General features: G+C 42.1%; 1 protein-coding gene across 2 annotated transcripts in view; it reads right to left on the bottom strand.

Annotated features, from left to right (window-relative positions):
* Positions 1-10678: 10678 nt before the first annotated feature.
* Positions 10679-25177, bottom strand: part of KDR (kinase insert domain receptor) — a 32088-nt gene continuing 17589 nt past the window's right edge. The window contains exons 20-30 of one of the 2 annotated variants that reach the window (XM_071743519.1): positions 24580-24668; positions 22727-22883; positions 21150-21250; positions 19680-19802; positions 19433-19544; positions 18963-19062; positions 18741-18846; positions 16746-16897; positions 13292-13388; positions 13094-13182; positions 10679-12233 (exon numbers count right to left, since the gene is read on the bottom strand). In XM_071743519.1, coding sequence (XP_071599620.1) covers positions 12014-12233; positions 13094-13182; positions 13292-13388; positions 16746-16897; positions 18741-18846; positions 18963-19062; positions 19433-19544; positions 19680-19802; positions 21150-21250; positions 22727-22883; positions 24580-24668 — 1346 coding nt within the window. In that variant the 3' untranslated portion in view covers positions 10679-12013. Of the gene's footprint in view, positions 12234-12622; positions 12738-13093; positions 13183-13291; positions 13389-16745; positions 16898-18740; positions 18847-18962; positions 19063-19432; positions 19545-19679; positions 19803-21149; positions 21251-22726; positions 22884-24579; positions 24669-25177 lie in introns of those variants that run through there. The other variant, XM_071743518.1, reaches the window with a different exon arrangement.

Genomic DNA, 25177 nt, shown 5'->3' with positions numbered 1-25177 from the left:
ACTTGATTGCCTTCTGTGATAAAAATATCTGCATTTGTGGCTGACAGGAGAGCAGTGGATATCATTTACATCAACTTTAGTGATGCTTTTGAGGCTGCTGGTCATAATGTTCTTGTATCTCAAATTAGGATGTTTGAGTCTGGTCGGGCAGATAATGAGATGGCTGAAAAGTGGTTCAATAGTCAGGTTCAGGGGCCCAATGGCTCATCCTGCACGTAGATGCTGGAAATGAGTGGCTTGCTTCTTTATCAATGACCTGAAGTGGGTGGTGAAGCATGCTTTCTTCAGATCTGATTCTGCTTCAGCAGGAGACCACACCAGAGGCCTTCTGAAGGTCCTTCCAACCTGAGTTATCCCCTGAGCCTATGGCAAGGCACTCAATGCAGCCCACAATGCTCCTTCAAAGGATATCAACATTTAAAACTCAGTATACATCAGCATTCTTTGTACTTCATCACAGTGCCTGCTTCAGGCAGTTTCTGTTTCTCTTTTTCCATGCCGTTGGTTTGTTAATCACAGAAGATCAGGATGGGTCAAATGGCTCTGTTACTTACACATTAAGAGCTTAAGCTGTGATTTAGGTTTTTTCTCTTTTCTTAGGCAATCCATTTCAGTGTTTACCTCTTAGTTTATCTGTATTTTGGCTGTCAATGTGGTTTCAAATCAGTAGAAGGTTTTCCACTCAAAGAGTTAAAAAGAGGCAAAATATTCCCGTACAAATGAATCAAATACTATAGCTGGAAAAGGTCCCTGTGTCCTGAAATAGACTGAAGAGGATCAGTGCTGTAACTAAGTTTCCGTGTGAACCTCTGACTTTTAAAAATACCAAAGACTCTTTCCTTTCAGATCCCAAGTTTACCTTCCTCATCTGGCTTGTTGCTTCCTTTAGCTGGGCTGGGAGGGGACTGATGTTTTGTAAGGAGAAGCCTGGCTTATTGTTGTCTATTTTGCCTTCTTGTTCTTTTCCACAGATACTGTCCCATGGGCTTCAGAAATTGTGAGACCAGTAAAAGGTGATGTTTCTGTGCACAGTTGGTGAGATCACACAGAGATAGTAACAAGTAAAATCTTGACTGGAATAAAATCAAAGGTGAAACACTTCTGAATTTCAATGAGGACAGTTTTACCCAGTTCCTTTTGTACAAAGACATTCCTCACAGGGAAAGGACTTGTATACAGGCAAAATCCAGAGAACTTCAGATCAAACATTAAGTTTTCTCTGAACTCTAAAAAAAAAGGATTCAGTGGTTGTGGCATGTTATGTACAGCACTTTTTGCATAACATTGCTCTGATGGTTCTTGCTGACCTCGGGCAGGAAATCAATCTGATGTGATCAAACTGTCCATCTGTCCTCCCATTCTGCCCCCTGCAGTATCTTTTTAATCTACTGACCATTTTAATCCATTAATTTTCTAATTTATTCTTTTAGATATCCTTCAGTTCTGGGCAAAATCTTCAAATGGAGTTGGTGGATTATGAGGCACTAAGAAATACAAGCAGAAGCCACAGTCAGTTCAGCTCTGCTGGTTCCAGGCTTAGAGGGTAGACCTGTCTGCTTCCAATCTCAGACTATATACATGTATCTATATATATGCGTATATAGATATATATAGAGAGAAAAATATAGACAGAAATATATATAGAGAAAAAATAATATATTCTTTGTTTAACAAGTTTTATTTTAAAAATTCCTCATCTGGAAAGGGCTGAATTTAAAGAAATTCATCTGTAATTGAGTTTTTCACACTGCTTTCCTGGAAAAATAGTAAATATTTGTTCCCAAGGACTGATTAACTTCTGGTTTGACAATGCCAATCACAGCCTTACTGGCATCTTTATCCCCAGCAATAATTAAGGAAAGCTAGACCAAGTTTTCCCAGCCTTGCTCTAAGGATAGTAGGGAGGATGACTGAAATGTTATGATATCAGTGTCTATATGAAGCAAGAGAGTAAGCAAGAAAAATCCATCTGAATGAACACTTATGGTCTAAGGGCTAACCTTAACCTTTAAAGTAGAGTCTTTTTAAAGGGGAAGCAAAGTTAAGTTGTTTCTGAAACTTCCTGGGGCCCCACCCCAGACTTACAACACTATTTGCAGAAAAAGCTTGTTACAAGCTCATGTCACATCTCACATGGGAGAACAATAGAAGTGAGACAGAGAGCAAGGTGTAAGCTGAAACAGGGACCTGGACTTTCCAGAGTGGAGATTTCTCGGGCTGTCTGCTTCATTTCTTCAGCCTCATGGGAAAGCTTGGAAGCAGTCAGACAGGTTACCTGCTGGATTACAGTCATGGGAAGGTCTCTTATCCATGTGTATCACGTGCAGCTCAGACAATCTCTGGATCCAGATCTCTCACCTATGTGCTCTCCATGGGCTGACAGAGCTGTGGCAATACTGGTGCTCAGCTGCACCGAAAACCAAGCTTCGTATCTGATGGGGATTTTCCACTCAAGCTCATGTTCTGGGCACTTATTTGTTTGCAGAGAAGCTGTGGATGTGTGAGTCCCAGCAGTTTCAGGACCACTCGCTTTGCCTACCTACATTTTGTCACTGGAGAGTTTTCCAAAGACAATTTATCTGAGTATCTCTCAAAGGTTAGCATGGAAAAAAAAACACTCAAGGAAATTTTTCCTTAAAAAATTAACTGCCCATGCTTCCCACTAATGTTAATAAAGTTTCCCATTCTATGCACTGCTGAGCACCCTCTGATTTAGTGTGTAGTGAACTTTGAGCTAGAAGCATGGAGAGGGAAGAAAAATATGATTTAGTTATTCCTTTATTAATTACCATTTTATATTCACCTTGTGTTTGTTTCTGTCTTAAAAAAAGAGTAAACAGGTTGACTTCTTTGCCAAGATTGTTTGGAATTACAGGATATATATATTTAGCCATAGTCAATCTGTTGAGAATGAGTAGGAAACCCATCAGTTCCTGAGGCTCTAGTAGATTTCCTCTACACAACTTGCCATCAGCCTGCTGGAGCTAAGGATATTCAGGCTGTGTACTTGAAATGTCAGGAATGCATTGTTTATTTGCAGCCAAAAAACTGAAAATCAGGGCCTAAAGTCTCTCACACAGAGGCTGCAAGACTATTCAACAAGCTGCTGACATGAAGTGTAAGCCGTGTAGTTGGTACATGGTGGCTCTGAAGCATCGTGGCAATCAGGCCGCAGTCACTCAAGCAAGAGACCATGTCTGATCCTCTGCCCCTTCCCTCTCTCTTTGGAGACACAGGAATTTTCCAGGGGCTTGGGACCACTCAAGAGATTTGACCAGAGTTCTCTTTACAAACCTCCATATTGCTCAGTGCAGGGGTGTTTCAGAGTGTGTCAGAATAAGTACACATTCACCATCTTTTACATAGAGAAATGTAGCTTTTGCAGAGAATTAGTGTCAAGCCAACATTTTAATTAATTAAGAGCTCATAAGTTAATGTAAAAAAATCAGGGAAGCCATACCACGGTGTACTAAAGCAGTTTTCTTGGACCTCTAGCAGACTATTGTGGTAATCTAAGGGAGAGTAAAAACACAGGATAAGGACATAGAAAACTTCTCCCAAATATTCTATCCCAGCTTCCCATGACTTGCAGCTCAGAAATATCTATATTTAGTACCTCTGAATGCTTTTTTCTTCCATTACTTTGCTCCACAGTTTTGTGAACCAATGGAAATATTACCAACTTATGGAAAAGAGTTTTAACAGGTTCACCAAGCCCAGATGAGAAGTACGTTTTTATGTCTCGTTTTAATTTCTCCCTGTTACTCTCAGCTGGTGCTCACTAGTTCTTGTGCTGAAGGAGAGAGAAAACAGCTTTTACCTACAACACTTCTCCTTTTTGAAATGCTTACAACTCATGTGAGGACTTAGAGAAGTCTTCTCTGTAACACAAATAAATGAAATTCAGAGAACTGTTTTGCTGAGGACTTCCAAGTTTCTGTAGAAATATCCCCAACCTGAAATTCTGTCAGACAGTGAAAATGCTAAACCAGTACACAGTGGACAGGACAAGATGCCTTTCTTATGGTTTTAAAAAAGCACTCCAAATGGAGCAATGGGTCACTCTTCACCTTTGATGATATTCTGGTACTTTCTTACAGTTGCACAGACACTCTGTGCTGCTTCTGGAAAATCCACAATGGCTTTGGTTTCAGAAGGAGTGCTGGCCTGAGGCAGGGAAGGTGCTGTGCCTCTCCAGCACTGCCAGCACCCACTGCTCTTCCTCCTGAGGCTGCTGTGTCCCTTCCTAGCCATGGGACTTAGCAAACTGTCCTGGGACTCGTCTGAGTTCAAAGTGACCCAAGAAAACCAAGCAAACAAACAAAACAACAATAAAAACCTACAACTTGTTTTCAGTCAGTTCTGTCCTTTGACAGCATTTATTCCCTTGTCAGGCAGCTGCTTTGCCAGCACACCAAAAAAACATGGGGCAAGGGTTAAGCCCTGAGGGTCCTGAGGAGAGGTAGGGCAGTTTCTTCAGTCTTGTTGCCACATGATGGGAAGGTAAGTGTCAGAGAAATGCTCTGCTCAGCTATACTGAAAGTATATATACCACAAGTATAGCTCATGAAACATAACTGCCTAAGATGCACATTGGGCTTCTTATCCAGAAGAAAGTCACTGGGCTTAAGCTCTGATTAACTGTCAGATGTCCATATCCAAGGAAATGCTCTTTTAAAAAAAAGGAAAAAAACACTATATAATTAAAAAGAAAAAATCTGTCACAGACCTTCTGTGGGAGACAGTTCTCCATCTTAGATCACCTTAAGTAGATAAATTTTTGTAATAGATGACAAATATATTTACAGCATGGTGATTTGAATAAACATTTATATGGGTATCAATTTTTTTTGAAAGCTATGTAGTGGTCAGAAATTTTAATGAAGTTTAGAAGACAGAAATGGGGTGGGGAGGAGTTGTTTAAACATACAGCAATGATCTTCTGTAGTCTATTGGTAAAACTGTCATTTGAAGAGAAAGATTAAAGACCAAGGACAGATTTTGAAGTCCTCTCTTTAATATCAAAGGCATCTATCTCATAATGCAAAGCCTAATTCCAGCAGAATTATAAGGATTCTTCCTTAAATTGATTTCAAATTTGGTTCCATAACAGACTCAACAAACTGTATAGCTATTAAGGGACTCTACATTACACAATATTGATTTCTCTAATATACATATAATTATATTGAGACACAAATTGCTAATAAAACTTAATAATCCCCCTGAAAAATTAGCAGCATTATCCTGAAAGCAGGCTTGAAATGCCTCAAGCCATTTTTTTGATAGGATTACTGAGGCCGGCGTTAATAATTGTATTGCTTTATCTGCAGATTCCCTGCTGTTTTAGTACTTAACTAAACTGTAATGTTAAGTAGTTGTTGCCGGCTGAAGAAGTTTATCAGACAATAGAAAGATGTCTTTGTGGCTGTAATTTAAAGCTACACATAAGTGCACCCAAAAAGTTCCACCCATGAGTTATCTCCTAAGGGCTCCGTTTATGGGTATTACCCAGAGTTAAAAGAGAGATTTTATATCCCCGAGTCTTAACTCGGTAAGAAACTGATAAGATAGGTCCTGCTTTCACTGCTGGCTTGTGCTGGCAAACAGTGCCCCTGTTTGTGCTGTGTCTGAGCCTCTGCTTTCTGTATCTTTCCCCTCCCTGCAGCCAGCCAGGAGCCAGCGCAAACAGCCTGGGAATGAGGCGATGCTGAAGATGGAGACAAGTCCAGCCCAACCCTTGGGAACATTTCACCAGCCAAAAATAGGCTTGCAGAGGAGGTGCCAGCACTTGACATTGTCTGATGTTTGCCGATGCTGTGGTCCATCCTCCAGGCAAAGGGGTTGACACAACTCTGTCCGCTGCTGGATGTCCCACACCCTCCTTCCTCCTGACGGAAGCTGGGGATCTTGTGGAGACCTGCCTGGGAATTGTGCCAGCCAGATGTCACCTTCTCACCAAGGGGTCCTATTTACAGGTTTGGAGAGAGGTAAACACATTGTACAATGGGTAAGGAATAGTCTGGCTCAAAAGGGAATGACTGAAGGGATAGCTATCCATAAGTTCCTAAATAACATGGAGAAAATTAGTAGGGAATATGTGGTTGGTGTATTGGAAAATACCCACAGCCATCAAGTGAAAATCTGCATGCAAGTAGTCCTTGCTGCAAGATGTCCCAGATGCTAAGGTTATTTACATGGGTTCAAAAAGCAAGTGGAAAATCCATTAAAGGATCTTAGACATAGGAGCCCATTGCTGGTTCAAATGCTGAGCAGCTCTTAAACCATAGCCTGAACATGCTGAGCAGAATAATAAATAGTGTTCTGCAAGCCTGCAAGTGAAACCCTAGACTGCTTTAGGGACAAAGGAACCCTATTTCTGCATGAAATATGCCCTGCAAAGCATCCTCCTGATGAGTAGCAGCAAGCAATACTGGTCTGGCAGTCTTATGGTGCAACCTGATGGGTTCTAACAAGTAAAGCCCCTTTGCTCTTCATCAGTCTTTACTCTCTTCAGTCTAAAGACCTATGCATATTGGAAAAGAACATATACAATCATTACAGCTTTGTTTCAGCCTTTTCCTCCTCTCCCTGGCTCCATGCCAATGCATCACTGCCAAGTCCAGGCAGAGGGTGAGTCCCAAGCCGAGGCCACCTCTGTCTGCTGGTCCTCATCATCTGCGTGGCAGTCTGCAGGTCTGGTACACCAAGAATGAGTGGTAGAAAGCAAACTGCAATCTCCAGCCTCAACCCAGTCTGCAAAGAAATTGAGGGAATGGCATTCTGAAACCAAAAAAATGAAACATCACAGATAATCTTGGCACAGGGGTGTGTGACACAGGTTAGTGCAGTGGGTTACTGCAGTCCACCCAGAAGTGCAACACACTTCAGTAGCCAAACATGACTTGGACCCTTGTGCTTATTCCTAAATGTGGCTGCACTGCAGTTGAAGGTGTGGCACAGAGCGAGGTTATCTGGCAGCCAGCTTCCTGCTAGTGAGCTTGGTGCCAGCAGCATAGGCTCTGCTGGGTGCCCCAGTGTCTGTGGATAATGCTGTGTCAAGTGGCAGTCCAGGCTGCTGGACTCTCACTGGTGCTGCTGCTGAGCCTGGCAGGATGAAAACTATCTACAGTGTGATGCAGTCATGCTTCTGACTGTAGTGTGAATACAGACCAAGAGAAATGAAAGTAGAAGTAGATACATTTCCACTTGCTTTTGTGAAACCATTGCTAATCATGCCATTTACCATGACTGGTTGTAGTGAGTCTCTTCTCCCAGGTAACAAACAATAGGACAAGAGGAAATGGCCTCAGGTTGTGCCAGGGGAGGTTTAGGTTGGATATTAGAAAAAAATTCTTCACTGAAAGGGTTGTCAGGCACTAGAAAACGCTGCCCAGGAAAGTGTTGGAGTCACCATCCCTGGAGGCACTTAAAAGATGTGTCAATGTGGTGCTTAGGGACATGGTGTAGCAGTGGACTTGGCAGTGCTGGGTTAATGGTTGAACTTCATGATCTTAAAGGTCATTTCCAAACAAAATATTTTGTGTTTATATAATCCTACAACTAAAGAGAGAGCTGCATGAAGCCCAGGGTAACAGCTTGGTGGGATGCTGTACTGCTTCAGCTCCCCTGGAAAGCAGAATTAAAACCCAGTGAATACATTCCACTTTGACCAAAGCTTAGGAAACCACATGGCACTGTCATTTTTCCTTGCACGAATGGCTGTGTCTGACACTACAGCTGAGCCTGGAAACTGAATTCATGTGCTTCCCCCTCCCAGATCTACAGAGCAGCCATCACTCACCACAACATGTCATCCTGACAAGCTGCAAGGCAGAGATACTTCACTTTTGAAGCAACTGGTGGCAGTCAGTGAACAACACCTAGGTAACCAGAACACCCATCATCATGAACCTGATACGTTTAACAGCTAACTAAATCTCTGTAGGGATTAGGCTTTACATTGTAAGTTTTATGGTAACAAAACCCAAACTTCCTAAGATTACATTGACCAGCTCCTTATCTCTGATGCTGAGATGTTTATCAGCACTGAATGTTGCCAGCTCCTGCCATGTTTCCAAATGACCTTCTGGGACTTAATCAGCCCGAATGTCAAGGGTTGAGGAGCTGAGGACATATATTATGACACAGAATGAAATTCTCAGCCAGGCAGAATGAAAATCCAGGGCTGAAGTCCAAGAAAAGGGCTTTGTTGGTCACTTTCCGTCCCTAATAAATTTGTCAGTTAGGAAGAACAAACATTAACTTTGTTTTCCTTGCTCTTGCTGTTGCTTTGTGAGGTCCCATACTGCGAGGTATCACAGGGTGTGTTCTCAAGTACCAGCAATGAGGGGAAACCTCAGATGATTCACACTTTGGGAATGTTTCACATATAAATAGCAAATTCCAGGTTTATATCTGGAGGCTATCCATGCTGCCCAACTATGTTTTCCAGCCTTAGAACCGACTAAAAGCTATGGAATTAGCAGGAAATTTTTGTCCTCAATTCCAAAGGCTCTGTGATTTCAGTCCTTTTATAGCCACATGTTACTTTCAGAATTTTGATTCCCCCATCCAAACCCACCAGCAGTTCCAGTTCTGAAGAGGACTCATCAATGCCATCGTTTCTTCTCTTCACTCCTATTCAGCTGCTCACAGGGATATGTTTGGATCCCTAATCTCACAACCCCCTGTTTTCAGCTCATTGGGCTCAAATCCAGGCTGGAATCTCCCATGTATTTCATGGATAAGAATGCTGATCCAAATATTGACACTTCATTGCATGGCTGCAGAATGGAGATAAAGCCAGGACTGGTTTTCAAGGCACTTGCAAATCCATGAACTACATGTCTTTTTCATTGAAAAGATCCTCTTTGGAATTTAAAATATCTACCAAGGCACATGTGGCCTGACTGGGCTGTAGCTGAATGTGCTGTATTCAGAATACAACAAAAAGTCCAGGTGTTTCAAAGGATGTAATGGACATGGTCTAAGAAAAGAATTGTGTTACTGGGTGCCAAATATATGAACGCATTTATAGAAGATTTGCTTGCTCCTGAAGCTGAATATATGCTTTGGGATTTTTTTTTTTTTTTTAGTTAAAAAAAGGAGCTAATTTATTTCCTAAAGCAGGTGTGTGCTAGTTCCCATATTTTCCAGATATGTTTAAAATGATTCAGATCCACAAGAGAGTTTAATTAACTGGCAAGGATTATAAATGAGAAACCTCATTAGCTGAAATGGCTATATTGCAACTTAATCTTCACTCTGATGGATGTTTTAAAGGTACCACACACAGGGAAGCATCAGACTCCATGAACTTGTCCAGTACCATGTGTTAACCCAGGATGTCGGGGAAATAAATAAACTTTAGATGTCTAAATTGAACATCCCAAACCTTGGGGAGCTCCAGATCTAGGACAGATGGACACCAATGAGATCAACATCTCCACCTCTGTGCCAAGACTCTCCAACATGTGGCTGAGCTGAGTGCCCAAGCCCAGGCTTCTGAACACTTTCATTAAAGATACTCAGTACTACTGGAGAGGGGGGATGTTAAAGAATGTAGCACTGTCTGTTGAACACACTCTACAGGCTAGACTCATGCCTGGGAAGCAAGGTAAATGTGAAATATATGCATGAAAATACAAGTCCTTCCTAGAAGCCCTTACAGCAAGTCAAGGGACCCTTTCCCTTATGTTCTACCTTACCTCCCAGCTCCTGCTTTCCTGACTGTAAAATACTTTAAAATCAGGGAGAGGAATGGAGAAACATTTGAAGCTTGACAGCCCACAGCCTTGCAGCTGGTGCATGGACGTGGTGTGTGGAAGGTATTAGTCCCATACCCACACTGAGAAGAGTTTAGCAGAGAGATCTCCCACCTCCTAGACCAGTGCCTTCACGATGCAGTAGCCTTTGAAGGTCTCACTTGTAACTGCAATAAAGAGAAGTTGAATTTAATTTGCTGTCTGTGATTTAACTTCCCTTTCACTGTTTTTAGCATAATTTGTTATGATTTTTTGAGCCCTGTAACTCCAACAGTGACCAGCCTTGCACTGAGAATGAAAGCCTACACAGTGCAGAAGAGGAAGTAAAAAAACAGGCAACAGAATGAAAAGGTGCCAGACTTAAATACAGATTTAAAATAAAGGAAGAAGTTGCTACACAAGAGCAAGGACAACATTGCAGCTACGAGAAATGAGATGGAAGAAACACAAGTAGGAAAAGATGACTAAAGCTTTAAGGGAAACTGCTAAAAGCCAGGTAAAAACCACAACACAATTAGAGCAACTATTTCCAAACTGACCATAGGAAATTATTTCAGAGGGGATTCAGTCTGTTCAAGAGTCTGTACCTCTGACTGATTTCTCTAAAGCTATATTGCCATCTGCTAAAAATCTCTGAAGTTTCTCTACTTTAGGTAATCACAGAAATTGTACAATTCTATAAATAACTCAGTTCATTAAATGGCACTTGAAATAAGTAGCACTTGATAACCATCCCTGTCAATACGTCAGGATATAAGAAAATACACACAAGAAAAGCAAACAGATCTTATTGTAGCCCCTCCCTCTAAATTTCCAGTCCCTTTTAATACAGTGAAAAATTTTAGCTATTAAAATTGTGACCCTTGTCACAATGATACAAAACACCAATACAAAATGTGAACAGTATAATATCCATTATATAATATATATTTATATTTTAATATATTACATTTATTTCTACATAAAAAGGCTATAAATACTGTATATGCCTTATATTCATGGTTCCCAGCATTTGACATTATAGCAAGTACAAACAAAAAAACATTATAAAAATACAAAAAAGAACTCAGTAGAAATAGCTTTACATTTCAGAATCTTGTAGTCTGTACTGTGTCTATCAATAGAGCTCTGGGACTACAAGAGCACAGGTAAGAAGTTGTCCAACAATTAGTCACAATCTCATCACCCAGAGATGATCAGAGCTGCCATGAAACCAGTCACGGATTCCCCAGACTGCACAAACCAAGATCTCTGCCAGTGCAAACACACTTGGAGTTTGCAAAGTGAAGGAGTCAGAGCTACATGAAGGAGCAGTGAGATGAGAAGGTAGGGTGCCCTCAAGATGCACCAGGACTACAGGGTTCCCTACAGTCCTAAGGTAGACAACATTGCCCTTTCTACCAGTTGTAGAGGCTGCCCCAGTAGTGATTCAAAGCTGGAGGCATTTTCTGCAGCCATTTCAGGCTAGCTCCGAAGCAGAGAGGTGCCTGCCATGGGCTACAGGTGCCAGAGAGGATGAGGGGGGCCATGTGCATGCAGGAGATGCATGCCCCTGGCACCCAGATCCCATCACTTGGCTTGGTGCTCTGTTCCTCTGCTAACCAAACTCACCAAGCAAGTCTTCCAAGGAAATGCAGCTCATGAGTTCTGGTGCAGTGACTTTTTTTTCTGCCGTCAAGGACAGAGACCATCTCCCCCACCTATATTTAGCCCAGCCTATGTTTAGTCTCAGACCCTCAGTGAGTGCCTGAGCCTTGAGCTGGAGGTTCTTCTTTTTGTTAGCTAGCAAAGGATAACTCTGAGAAACAAGAAGCCAGTGCCACTCTGTTTCCTTCCTGGAGCCCAGCCACAAGGCAAAAAAAAAAAAAAAAAAAGAACAGGGCTGCGCCATTGTGTTGTACAACCAGGAAGAGTTAAGTTGAACGCTATGCCACTGCCTGCATCAGGCAGATGCTCAGCATGTCACTGGTGTCCCAAAGGCCACAACACTGCCACCAGGTTGGCTCAGCACCCAGACATCACAGCCAGGACTTTGCACACTCAGCCTCCAGCATCTCCTAAGGAAAGCGCCCAGCAGCCTGGCACGACGCAGGTTTGATGCCAAGTGTTTCTGCATCCTCTTCATGAAAAACAAATGTCTTTTCTTAGTCTCGTGGACGCGTTCTTTTCTGTACATTTAACCTGAATACCAGCAGTCCAGGCAAGGAAGGCACCATCCCAGGGGACCCGGAGCCGCCAGCATTGCCCTAGAGCGTCGGGGAGGCGAGGGCGGCGGCGCCATCGTAGGCCAGGCCGTGCGGGCGGCAGAGAGGGGGAGAGGCCTCCTGGGCACACAAGAGTTCGGTCTCCTCGCTGGAGTAGGCAGTGGTGTCCATGTCATCTGAGTGGTACCCTGACTGGTACCCACTCGTCTGGTTGGAGGCTTCGGACATGACGGACTCGTTGCTCTTGCTGGGCACCAGCGTGCTGCGAGAAACAAGCAGAAAGAGGACTGAGGGTGATGTGGAGGGCATCTGCTGGAGGACAAGGGAGTAATTCCTGCTGGAGGTTGCTTTCCATCCAGCAGCAACCAAAGAAAAGTGGTGCATTTAGCAAAACTGGCAACAAGCTTTTTTAAACATTCATTTGATTACAAGGAGAGACTTTTTCATACACTCTACCTTCACTAACACATGGAAAAGATACTTAATTTTGTGACAATACATGGAGTTGGATTGCAACCACAGCTGGAATGGAGAGAACACTTTGAGAGGCTTCACACATGTTTGCTGTGGTGCAGTTATCACTGCAGGATGCCTTTGTTGGTACTGGAGTTGCCCTGGAAAAAATAATTCCTGCAAAGCTCTCAGAGCATACGTGAGGTTTCAGCTCCATGAATACCACTGTGCTTCCTGTGAGCTGCACAATGAAACCCCAGTACAATGCTCTGAAAATACACCCAGGTACATCCTGAAAACTCAAGAGTAAGCTCTAGGAAAAAAAAAAAAAAAAAAAAAAAGAAAAAAAAAGAGCTCCTTGTCGTTGTGTCATTGCAGCATTGCAGGCAGGCTCTCATAAATACACTCAATTGTGTGCATCAGCTCAGTTCCTTCAATGGGTGGTTGATGCTTCTGCAGCTGATAAATGCAAGTCCTTTCTGCTGTGCTTATTGATGCTTCCAACTGCTGAATTAACTCTCCTCTCTTGGTACCAAGCACGATTTTCTTCAGGATTTTTAAAACAGAGTAAGAAAAGATTTTACCTTCTAAAAAAATTTACAAACCTATCATTCTGACATACTGAAAACAAAAGGTCGTATTCAATCCTACACGCAGCCTGAGCCTTACCTAAAGGGTATTTTCACTTGTTTATCACTCTCTTCCAATGTCTTTAGCTCTTCAGATGCAAGAACCATCCCACTATCTGTCTGGTTTTCCTGCAATAGTGTTAAAAATGCATTAAATTAGAAGGAATTAAAAAAAAACACAACAAGAAAAAAAGACGTCAACAGAAGGAAAAGACATACAAACAACAGACAGACTCACCTCCTGAACAACTTTTACAGTGGTTACCAATGGGACATCTTCAAATGTTTTCACACTCACAGGGCGGCTTTTTCTTTTGCTACCTTGTCGGTACTGACTGAAAAGAAAAGAAACAAAAAAAAATTTGTGTCCTCTATCCACAACTTGGCTGCAAACAGGGCAATGATATCAGAATCCTTTCATCTCTCTGTGGAGAGCTAGTCCTTTTGTAAAAACATATTATGCAAACCTCAAAATATCCATTTATTGAAGAGAATGAATGGCCTGGAAAGTGGTGTGTTGCTGACCTTCTGCTCCAGACAACCTTGATCTCTGAGAAAATTCTGAGAAATGCCTTTGAGAAAACAGCTCCTTGCCTCAGTTACACTGGAGGGCTTCACTTCCTGCAAGCTCCACTTAGAAGTATAATAAACAGAGGAGCCTGGAGGACAGATATGTGTCTCTTCCTTTGGACTGCACTTCTGAGACCCCTGGCTGGACCCAGGACAACAACAGCAGAGTCAGCAGACTGCTGCCCTTAAACCATGGGGATCAGGACAGGGAGTGCTACATCTCTCTTGAAGGCTCTTCTCCAAAAGAAGCCCTCTGGTCAGGATGACATCCATTAAAAATATTGGACAAAAAAATAAAATTGACTTTCATGGAGGTACTAGTACAGCAAACAAAACAGCTACCCTCAGCTTGCTGTCTAAATGGATATGGGATGAAATGGATGTTGTCCCAGTTAAACAGGACAAATTTATGTTCCTAACAGCTAATGAAGAAAAAGCCATGGAGTTAGTAGAGAAACCTGCATCCACATGAAGTGCAAAGCTGGAGAGAATTAGGAGTATCGTTCATCCCATTTTCCAGCACTGAGTAGAACTAAGCTGAGCCCTCCCTATCTCCAACAAACATTTGTTTAAACTGGTGGGAATTTTACATGGTCCCTTTTCAACCTGCTAAGGTTGAAAACACTTGAGAAATGTTTTTCAACATATTAGCTAATATTTTTCAACTAATTAGCATCCTCTTTCCAGCAAGTTTTTACATACTGAAACTGATAATGTGTTCCCTCCCTGTTTCTTCTTCCTACACTTAACAAAAGCAGTTCTTTCAAGATGTCTCCACTGACCACATCATCTGTTTCTGTTACTGTGCATCCGATGCACTTCCCACTCAATCCAGCCAGGACCCAAAAATGGACAATCTAGGACAATCCCTCCTGGATTATCTGACCTTGGATGATGAGAAGTTCATTACACAGCTTCCCTTTATAATCTGAAAGCTCTCTGTGCACTTGCATTTAATCATCTACACAGGCACAAGACCTGCACGGCCAGGACCAGAGTTACCAGGTTGGTGGGGACCAAGAAACCCAGCCTCATGATCTAAGCAACCTCTCAAGTATGGGAGTCCTGCTTCTGCTCAGCCCAGAGAAGAGTCAGCCTGAGTTTTCTGTGGGCTACAATGACCAAGATCCTCCTGGTTCAGCTGAGCCACTGGGCAAACAGGAGCAGAAACAATGTGCAGGCAGAGGTGACACATGGGTCTGACGCTTGCCCAGTGGTGGTGAGAGCTCATCTGACATCCTGACAGTATTTCCTGATGTGGCTGCACTTTGTAACAGACTGTCACATTAAAAAAGGGCCAAAAGTGCCCCTGCTCTCCCTTGTTCTCCCTAAAAATGAAACTTTAATTGGTTTGACTTTGTTTCTTCTTGACAAAGCCATTCTGGTCATTTTCAGTTACTTCATTTTCCTATAGGCTTTTACCATTATTTCTCTGATTGTTTATTCCAGGATTGTTCCTAGGATTCAAGTTAACCTGATTTACGTGTTACTCCTTTTCTGTTCTTTTTAAAAACAGGTATTATCTTCTTTACCTAACCTGACTTTTCTTAATTACAATCTTGCAAGGTACAGAAATTACAAATCTATCTCCTAAGACAGAAAGAATATACTGAGAGGTTCTGGTGACTTTAATTTACCTCAGCAACCTAAATATTCTTTAATATTATCTGTTTTCCCTGAGCTTGTTTTTGCTCTTTCAGCTTTGATTTACAGATAGTATTTATCAGCCTATTCTCTTAGTCAGTACATTTGTGAAGACAGAAAAAGACATTACTGAACAGATCAACCCTTTCCATTATGTGTAGAGCAAGATCCACACCTAAAAAATATTTTTCAGCTACCAGAACAGAAGAATAAAGCCCCTAAACATGTCTTAAACTCCCTACTTTGCCCCTCCTAGCATGGTCTCTACAGGTGCCTTCTCACAACCCTGTCACACCGTGAGACAAGAGAAAAGAGGTTCAAAGTTACCATAAATGGTTGATTTGAGAGGTTTTCCTTCTGTTCATAACAGGAAATTGGGACAAGGAAAAGCCATATAGGAATTGTTAGAAGTGGAAAATAAGTGTGATGTTTTCAGTGTCAAATTATACTTCTTTGTCTTTTAACTATTTACATTTTGTACTTCTCCACTTCTAAGACATGGGGTTGAGAGTTCAGCTCTAGGACTGTAAGTTCAACTGAAGTGTGAAATGTGCCATGTCTACCTCATCTTTCCTAGGATCACATTAAAATGTCATCTTGCAGTACCCAAAATCCTTGGGAACTCTGTCTTTGGAGGATATAAAAAAAGCAGTGAGGGAGAAGGATACACTTTGTGGAAACCACATGACAACAGAGTCCATCTAGCCCTGATGGTTGGATCAATCTCCTTTTGTCCTTCTCCTTATTCTGAGATTGCAGCAAGCAACCCAGGACTCTCAGCATGGAAGTGGATGAATTTGATCATAGGCATCACTGGGTGAGAAAATACCTTTCTCCCTTACATCCTGGGTTTTAGTTCCTCACAAGGTCCAATGTAAGCCCTGATTAAGTGCATTAGTACAAACTTCTCACCAGGAAAGTCAGCTCTGTAATAATACCCAACTGCACTTAACACTACTGGTCCATTCTGGATGCCCCAGCAGCCCACCAGAAGCAAGCAGTGGGCAAAAAAACAGTGACAACATTATTTATGTCATATTCCCCTTGGCTATCAGTTATGATCTATTCAACAAAATTTCACTTTAGGATGGGAAATGCCAGAGACATTGTTAGAGATACAGCTATTACCATTCATAATTCAGGAAGCTGCAAGACAAGAGAGTGAACACAACTGCATTAGACTGGTAAAATTTTGTATTACTTTTGGACCTTAAAAAAAACCCAACAAATAATCTTGTCAGTTTTGGGTTTTTTTATATGAATTTCAAACCTTGAAAAGGTAGCAAAAAAAATTCTAGCATTTGGGGAGGTAAGAAACTAGTTTTTGCATACAAAAACTCCACAGATGCATCCTTATCTCTATGGAGGAGGTTAAATATGGACCAGGCAGCTGAAGTCTCTTCCTTTCATTTTCCCTGCCCCCAGCATGAACAAAACCTGCCCAGGGGCCCCAGTAGGATGTCCACCATATAAAATACCTAATTCCTGCTGTGTTGTCATAATGGAATTTAGGATCACAGACTTCCTCTTCCTCCCTACAGGAAGCAGGTGAAGTTGGGAGAGAGAGACCCGAATCCTCTTCCATATTCAGTGATACTGACAAAGGAAGGACAACGTAGTCTTTACCATCCTGTAAAATGCAGTGAAAAAATACAAAAATTAAATAAAGCTACAGAGCTACACATACATAAACAGCTGCACATATGTATGTGGAAAACTCATCAGTCCAACAGAGCTAGCTTGTTGTTTTATTAAGCTATGAGCATTATACCAGCCTCACAGGAGCAGCTTCATTAAAAGAGGGAAATTTTCTAAGAGCCACTGCCAAGTAGTTTTCAATTAAAAAATATTTATATATGTCATACTGTAACATAATGCATAAATTGAACTTTCTCCTAATGTCTTTGAAATAAAAAAAAAAAAAATTACTAATGGTTGAATTGCAATGACACGAAGAACATGATCCTGAGGGGAAAAAAGATAACTTAAAACTGAAAGTGAGATTGAGTTGGACTGCAGTGTCTGAATCATAAAGCCTAAATTAATTATAATAAGTAAATGAAAAAAGAATGAAATGGTGACAGGAAAAAAGGAAGTTTTCTATCAATATTTTGGCATCTAATGATATGAATAACAACAATAACATTGTTCAAAATTTATTCTACTTGTTCACATTTCTGCTCTAAAGTATGACAAGAGAAAATGGATTATGCATCTTTTAGTACTGCATATCTATTCATAGTCCCATTAGAAATCATTTTGTAGGTTCCCACTTTTCTCTAATGTTTTTGCATTAATCCCTTTTCGACTACAGTATGACACATGTGAAATTAGCTATTAGTTATCAGACAGTAAATTATATTTGTCTTTTATAGTCACAGTACACTATAGTCCATTACAAAGAGTCTAAATCATTAGCAATCCAATGACGGTAGCTAATATATATAAAGTATGTTCTGAACATACAAGGATGGAAGTTTTTTACTGTGAGTGACCAAACACTGGCACAGGCTGTCCAGAGAGGCTGTGGAGTCTCCATCCTTGAAGATATTAAAAACCCCACCTGGACATGGTCCTGGGCAATCAACTCTAGGTGCCTAAGCATGGGCTTGGACCTCCAGAGATCTCTTCCAACCTCAGGCATTCTGTAGTTCTGTGATACAGAAGATTCAAGCTGCTCTGTAGAAAATTCTAACCTTTCTGTTTTGATACCTAAAGAAGACACGATTCTTTGGAGGGACAGGTAATTCCCATCACTGCCAATAGAGACTGGAAAGGGAAAACCAGCCTAACAGGAAAGCATGTGGCAAAATCAAGCCTCCTTCATGTGAGTGCTCACAACTAGTGCCCTGGCCTTGTCCACATTTGTGGTGCCTGAAAAGGGAGCCACAGGATGGAGAGCCCAGGAGGGAGTGAAGCCCACGTACCCCACCTGGAAGGAACAGGCTCTCTTACCATAGTGCCTGTACACTGGAGAAGACAATACACTTATCTGCATGGAGATGCTGACAGGCATCCTCATCTTCCAACACTTGTCTTAAAAACACTGCATCCCACATCCTCACATATGCTAAGATATCTATCTTTGGCACAATGAGGTCAACAGGAACTACCAGACAAAATGCCTCTGTAGTTTGCAGAGAAATTGGCAGCAGAGCAGGGAACTGAGGCTGTGCCAACAACTCCCCAGCAAGGCAGCTAAGAAATGGCAGTGGTGGTCTCATGGGAAGCCCTTGCTTGCAGGGCAAGGTGGCTTTTTGGTTACTACAGCAGACCTTTGCAATTTTTCCCTCCCAAGTCATTCTTCTCTGAAAGCTGCCCCAGCTGCTGGTCAATAACTGGAGTAGTGGAAGCAGTCCAGGCTCCCCGGTGGCTCCAGCAGACAATACCCAGCCATGGGATTTCATAGTGGCTGTTGGGACATGCAGGGCTCAGCTGGTCATTTCAGCAGCAAAAGAACAGATTTCATGTACCTGACGGACATTGGCTTGCAGTAAATTGCCCAGGTGCTCCACTAGCTCTGAAAATGTTGGTCGCTGCTTAGGATCTCCGTGCCAGCAATCCAGCATTGTTTGGTACCTAGAAGGGCAAAGGCCATTAAAATATCAGTATAAAGAAAACAGCACCTATGTCTTGCTCAGACACCTGATACTGATGTGGGATAAATGTGAGCAGCTAGAAGAACAGTTTCTCACATTTCTGGTGTTGTGTAGTCTGGTGCTCTCATTCTTGTTCCTTCTTTCAGTCTTCTGCAAAATTCCTCATCAATTTTTACTCCAGGGTATGGTGATGCACCTAAAATGAGAGCACCAATAATTTTTAATGCATGAGACTCTTAAAATCCAGGATTAATTTTCAAACAAATAATTTGCTATGTCCTGAGTTAATAAGGTAATTCAGGATATTTGGATGTGCAAACAATTTATATTTATGATGGCAGTGGCAACTGATGAGTAAATGAGGCAAATAATCACATACTGAAATTGTATGAAGCAGCATTTCAAGTCCACATTCCCACGCTTGCATTTTTAGGGGAATTCAAGTATTTCTTTTTGATGGGAAATTTTCAAGATGTAAACTAAATGCTAAAGATGATCCAAGAACACCTTGACCAGACTCTGTTGTTTAAAATTTAAGATTGCTCAGTAAAATTAAAGTGACTCACCTAATGAAAATATTTCCCACAGGAGAACTCCAAAGGACCATACATCACTCTGAATGGTATATACTCTGTCAAAAATGGTTTCTGGTGCCATCCATTTTAGGGGTAGTCTGGCCTGAAAGGATTTCGTAAACAAAAAGGTATCACAATTTAGCAAAACACGGAGTTTCCACAAACCCATTTAAGGTGGAAAAAAAAGGAGTTTTCATTTTGTATTAATTCTCTCTCAAATAGAGAACCTGAAACTTACATCTCCTTTCCTGACGTAATCTGGGTCTTTGTAGATGTCTCGAGCCAAGCCAAAATCACAGATTTTGACCACGTTATTGTCTGACAAGAGGATATTGCGAGCAGCCAGGTCCCTGTGGATGCACTGCAAAGAGAAGTAAACAACTTCATACACTGCTGGTCATCACAGCTCCATCCACAGGCCTGATCTCTTTCACATGTGTGTCCTCCTACCCTCAAAGGCCAGATAATTCTTAAAACCTTTTAAGAAAAAGAAACCTCAGCATCAACAGTTACTGATTTTAAGTGCTCTGATGGTCACAACTGATTTGGCTCAGGGAGACTTGTGTTGCCAAGTCCAAACATACATCTGTTTATCCACTATGCAGAGAGGGCCTTTGAAGTTAGCTAATTAATTACCCTAAGAAGCTGACACAACACAGGTTCAGATCTGATTACCTTTAGTTCACTCCAGTCTTTGTACTGCACTCTTTCTCTGAAAAACATACCATGCTAAAACACCAGTTTGATTCCAACACAAACTAATCAGTGTTCTGCGGACAGAAAAGGCTGTGCCCTTACCTATGCAGAACAACTGCTTAGCTAACAACCCAAAGACTTCAAAACTCAAGCCTCAGTATCTTGAAGTAAAAAAGGCAGGCTCTGAAAGTGGCTGCAGATTTGTTTTTAGGCCTAACAATACAGATCCTGGAAAGACATTCTTCCATGTATACACACCAACCAGGGTGTCTAAAATGTAGACAAATGTATGTTTTTAGAAAAGGCACTGAAGTCTGTTCTTGAACATCTAGCCTGCACTCTGGAGCAGTGCTCTATTCTCTGCTCTACTTCCTTTTCCTATTTCTAAGTACTTTTTGCTTCTACGCAGATGCAGGCAATTCCCTGTTCTCTTTGGAATTTACATCCTTTAAAACATGTGCTACACGTATTTAAGATCAAATCACAGAAAAGCACTTCTAGAAGGCCAAAATGCAGCTGAAGTACTATTGACTGCCAGGGCGTCTTTCACAAGAGATTCTCCAAGGGGTCATCCATGAAATTTCAGAGGTGAGTATCACCTCTCCTCACATTGCCCTTCCAATCCCAGTGTACAGATTACCAGCAAACTCCTCAGAGCAAACTCTTCTACTCTAGGTCAACTTCGGCTACCAGGGATTTGTCCCTGTAATTCCCTCATAATCATCCCTCAAATCATCCCCATAAGTCAGCTTCCCTCCTTCAACTACTTAATCATTCTTCTATAAATCAGTGACCCACAAACCTTATACAGATCACTAACATTCATGGCAATAAATGCATGGGCTGTTTCACTCTGTAGTATTAATGATCTGGGTATGTCTTAGGGCAAAAAGAAAATGCTGTGCATGACTTTTAGTCCAAAGATGAACATGCTGTTTCCTTCTATAGACCTACAGCACTATTTCCTACAGCTAAATAAATAACACGCCACTCTTCCTGAGAAGTTCCTTACTTTGCGTGAAGCCAAGAACTCCATTCCTCTTGCCACCTGGAAGCTGTAACAGATGAGGTCCTCCATGGTCAAAGGGTTCTTGCAAAGGTCTTCAGGACCAGCTGCAAAGAATCAGACAACAGTCAAACATGCCCTTTGTCACTGATTTCACCCATAACTGCATCTTAGGTAAAATTCCATCTTAACCTTATGCCGCATTGAAGTGGAAGTGCAAACAGAGCCTTTTTTTTGGCTGTATAATTTTCACTAACAACCCATTTTATACTGGTCTAGACCTGTGTAAAATAAACTTCAAAATGATGGGTTATACCCCAGGCCTCCTTGCTTATTTCCAGATTTCCCACCAGTGGAAAGATTTGCAAAACAATCTCAAAAGAAAAACAACCAAAACTCAGATCACAAGTTCCTAGGACAGGAAAGGCTTGCTATTTTTCCAACAGATTAATTTGGAAACCCATGAGAGGGAGGCTCCACCTAGTCCTTCAGGGGAAGGATATTCCATGAGAATAAAGGCTTGAAATTAGCAAAAATCCCTGCTGATTTGGGGTAGAAGCAGCCTAACCTCATCTTCAAGTGACCTGGAGGAATTATGTACTCAAGTACCAAACAAAGATACCTAGGTATTTAGTTCCTCCTGAAATGAACAACTCAGTGAGTTTGCTCAGCTCTTGATACTTAGGAATTCACAAAGAACTAACACTGGTGGCTAAAACCCTCATCTCAAGGCCTGTTTTAAGTTTACATACTGCTTACAACACCACAGCTCAAAGGGTCAGTGGTTATACCAAAGAGATCTGAAAAGGTCCAAAATGGCGTCTAAATGTGTAAAGTGCATGCCTGACCTTATCTATTAGGAACACACTGAAGCCACAAGATCATCCTCTCTGTTAACGTATTCAATGCACTAAATGATTTTTAGTGGAAGTCAAGGTACAGGCAATTGAGCTATAGCCTCCCCCTTAACCAGTCCAATCCCACCACCTGCTGAAATTAGCAGTCTCTGAAACATGCTGGCAGCACAGAGCACTTCATGCTGTCTCTGCCAAAGGAGAACATGGCAAATACATCAGTGAAACTGCTGCACAAGGTATGTAAACCAGAGGAGGCTGTGAATGAGTGGCTTAATCAGGCTTCCTGTTCCTGGCAGACAACATGTGCAAAAGGAAGGCAAATCAACCTCTCTGCTACTAAGCACTGAAGCAGATGGCATTTAATGATATTTTAACTTCTGGGTAAACTCTGAGAAAATTCAGTTAGTGCCTTGGCACGTCCCTCTCTGCCCTTCCTTCAGAGGTTGTGCTCTGTCATTTTCTCTGAAGACACCAGGATGCTAAATAGATGGGTCTCCAAAAGTCAATGCACTAAGAATGCCCCCTTTTCAGACATGACATTACCTGGGTGTTGGGCTGAGGGACTTGAAATGCTCAACTAGATAATCCATAGCTCGAGAACTTTGGTTACCCAGGAACTACCTTGCCCACAGTTTTGAGAGCTTTGGAAATCTTGTGGTCTCCAATGTCCCTTATCAGCCCACATCAATGACAGCTGTACCAACACTAGGAGAAGACATATCCTACCTTCCTCCTCTTCCACATCACTCAAGGACCTCTCCTCCACAAAGCCCGAGCTGGCTGAGCTCTGGCTGCTCGTAATGCTGTCCAGCCGTCTCTTCAGGTCCACAGAGACATCACCAACATAGTTCTCCTTCCCCTGCCGAAACCTTGAACTTTTGGTCTAGAAATGTGAGAGGAGGGTAAGAGATATCAGAAACAGAAAGTGTGCCAGAATCTTCCTTAGAACAGGCAATGACACTCCCTGTGCTCTGTGCCATGGGCCCCACTGAAGGCAGGGAGGGCAGCCCAGCACTGGCATGACAGGACACCTGGGTCCAGGCCAGCTGGGGCATTGGGTTGGTGCAGTAACAGCACCAGCAAACTCCAGCCCATGGCCACACAGACTCACCAGCTCAAGCACCCTCTGCTAATCAACAGCATGGCTTTATCCTGCTCCCACATCCTCCCAGCTGCCCCCCATCAACACATATACATGCTTGGGAATAAATGCTAGCTGACCTGCTCAGCCCCCTGGTGCTCACTACTTGTGAAGCATGCATGGAGGCTGCCAAACCCCTCTTCAGCCTCTCTGTACTGCTACAGCTTTACCTCCAAATACTGCAAAGACCTTTTGCTAAACTTCTACCTTGGACAAAACCCTAGCAGCCCTCACAAACTGATTTATGCCCCTCTTCCTCTAAGCGACCAAATGCCTCTAGGGAGGATGCCAGCCCTGCAGTCTTTCTCCACCACATTTCCATTTTCTCCTGCTTCAGTTTCTAACTTATCTCCCCTGGCAGGGCTGTTTTTTTCCGTTGCTGATTCCCATCCCCACAGCTTGTGTAAGCAAGGGTCAGCAGCCTTTTGAAACCCTGCCTCTTCCTTCAAGGCCTCTCAGATATTTGTTTATCCTTTTTACTCACAAGAGGATGCAGTGAGTTGCCTTTGCCAATATAAAATAGTAAACAATGACTCCAAGGATAAAGAAAAATAACCCCCTGGAGAACTGACAAGCAGTTTGAAGAAGCTCTTATCTAAACAGAGCAGCTGCAGGAAGACTGGGGTTCAGGTCGGCAGCATCACGGCAGAGCACAGCTCAGGAGCCTCCCTCCTGGTCCTGGGTTAAAAGGGCAGTATCCTAAACATTCTGCTCAGTGCTGGGTACCTGCAGCCATGCTCTGCATCCAGCAATGTGAGCCTTGGAGGAGATGGATCCTCCCAGCCCTCTCCAGAAATCAGATCCTCTCGCAGAGGTGACCAGAAATGAGTTTGAAAACGCCAGTCCCATCCTCACTCCCCTTTCAAAGCAGAGTGCAAAAAGGGGCTGTTGTGGTGGGAATTCACCTTTGCAAAGGACTCAGGAGGTGAAAAGCTGAATGTAAACTCATGATATACAAAATTATTAACAGAAAAAAAAAATGTGTAGCCTGGTTTAGCAATAAGCCAAGGGGATAGCAGAAAGCATAATCACATGCCAGAAGATGCCTACTGATAGGTGATGGATATATAAGCTAGTCAGGGAGTTCAGTTATTTAAGGTGGTCTGGAGCTTAATTAAGAAGGGAAAAAATTCAGTCTGATAATCAGGAAAAGCTTCATGACAGATACGGCCAAGTGCAGAATAACCTGCCAAGGGAAACAGTGGAAGCCCAGTTCCTTTGCACATTTTAAGCTAACAATAACAAAAGAATTACATTGCAGGGGACAGGGGAAAGACTAGAGTACCTCTGATGTCTTTGCCATCTCTCATTCCCATGAGAATAACTAGATATTAATTGTCCCCAAGGATGCCACCACAATTAACAATAGAAACAGAAACATTGTGTGTGGAAAAAACCAACCAAATCACACATTATGCTGTTGACCTTGACTCCTTACCTTGTAAGGGACAAATTCACTCCTCTTGCTCCGTAGGTAAGCTGACAGATTTCCAAATTTGCAATATTCCACAATCACCATGAGTGGGCCTGGATAGCACACAAAGCAATTCCTTAGAAAGACCATTTATATCCCACCTTATATAATAGCAGAATTTGTGGCTACAGATACATACATTGCAAAAACATTCAACTACTCAGAGGTTTTTTAAAATGCCAGTAATAATAAAAAAAAGCAAACAAAAACTAATCAAAGCAGGGAGATGATTCCTTCTCTGATATATAGGGAAGAAAAAGAAAGTACATGCTTTTGAAAATCATAGACCTATCTTCACACATGAAAATCTATGGTGCTGAGCTGACACTTCAAGTGTCAATAACTGCTTGTGCTAATTCACATTGTAAGGATGTGACACACATATCTGAATGAACTTCAGTGCAATTAACCAGTCAGCTGCAATAAAGTACTCACATTATGCATTATCCATGCATTTTTGTGTGGGTAGTTTAAGTCCTAAAAACTTAAAATAGGAATTTCAGTTTCAGACATAGTTGCCTTACTATACTGTCCAAATGTGATACTTCATGCTCAAATTGCT

The sequence above is a fragment of the Heliangelus exortis genome, chromosome 4 (assembly GCF_036169615.1).
Source record: "Heliangelus exortis chromosome 4, bHelExo1.hap1, whole genome shotgun sequence".
In the NCBI taxonomy this organism is placed as follows: Eukaryota; Metazoa; Chordata; class Aves; order Apodiformes; family Trochilidae; genus Heliangelus; species Heliangelus exortis.
Note: the sequence above shows the minus strand (reverse complement) of the source record. Positions and strands in the feature narration are given on the sequence as shown.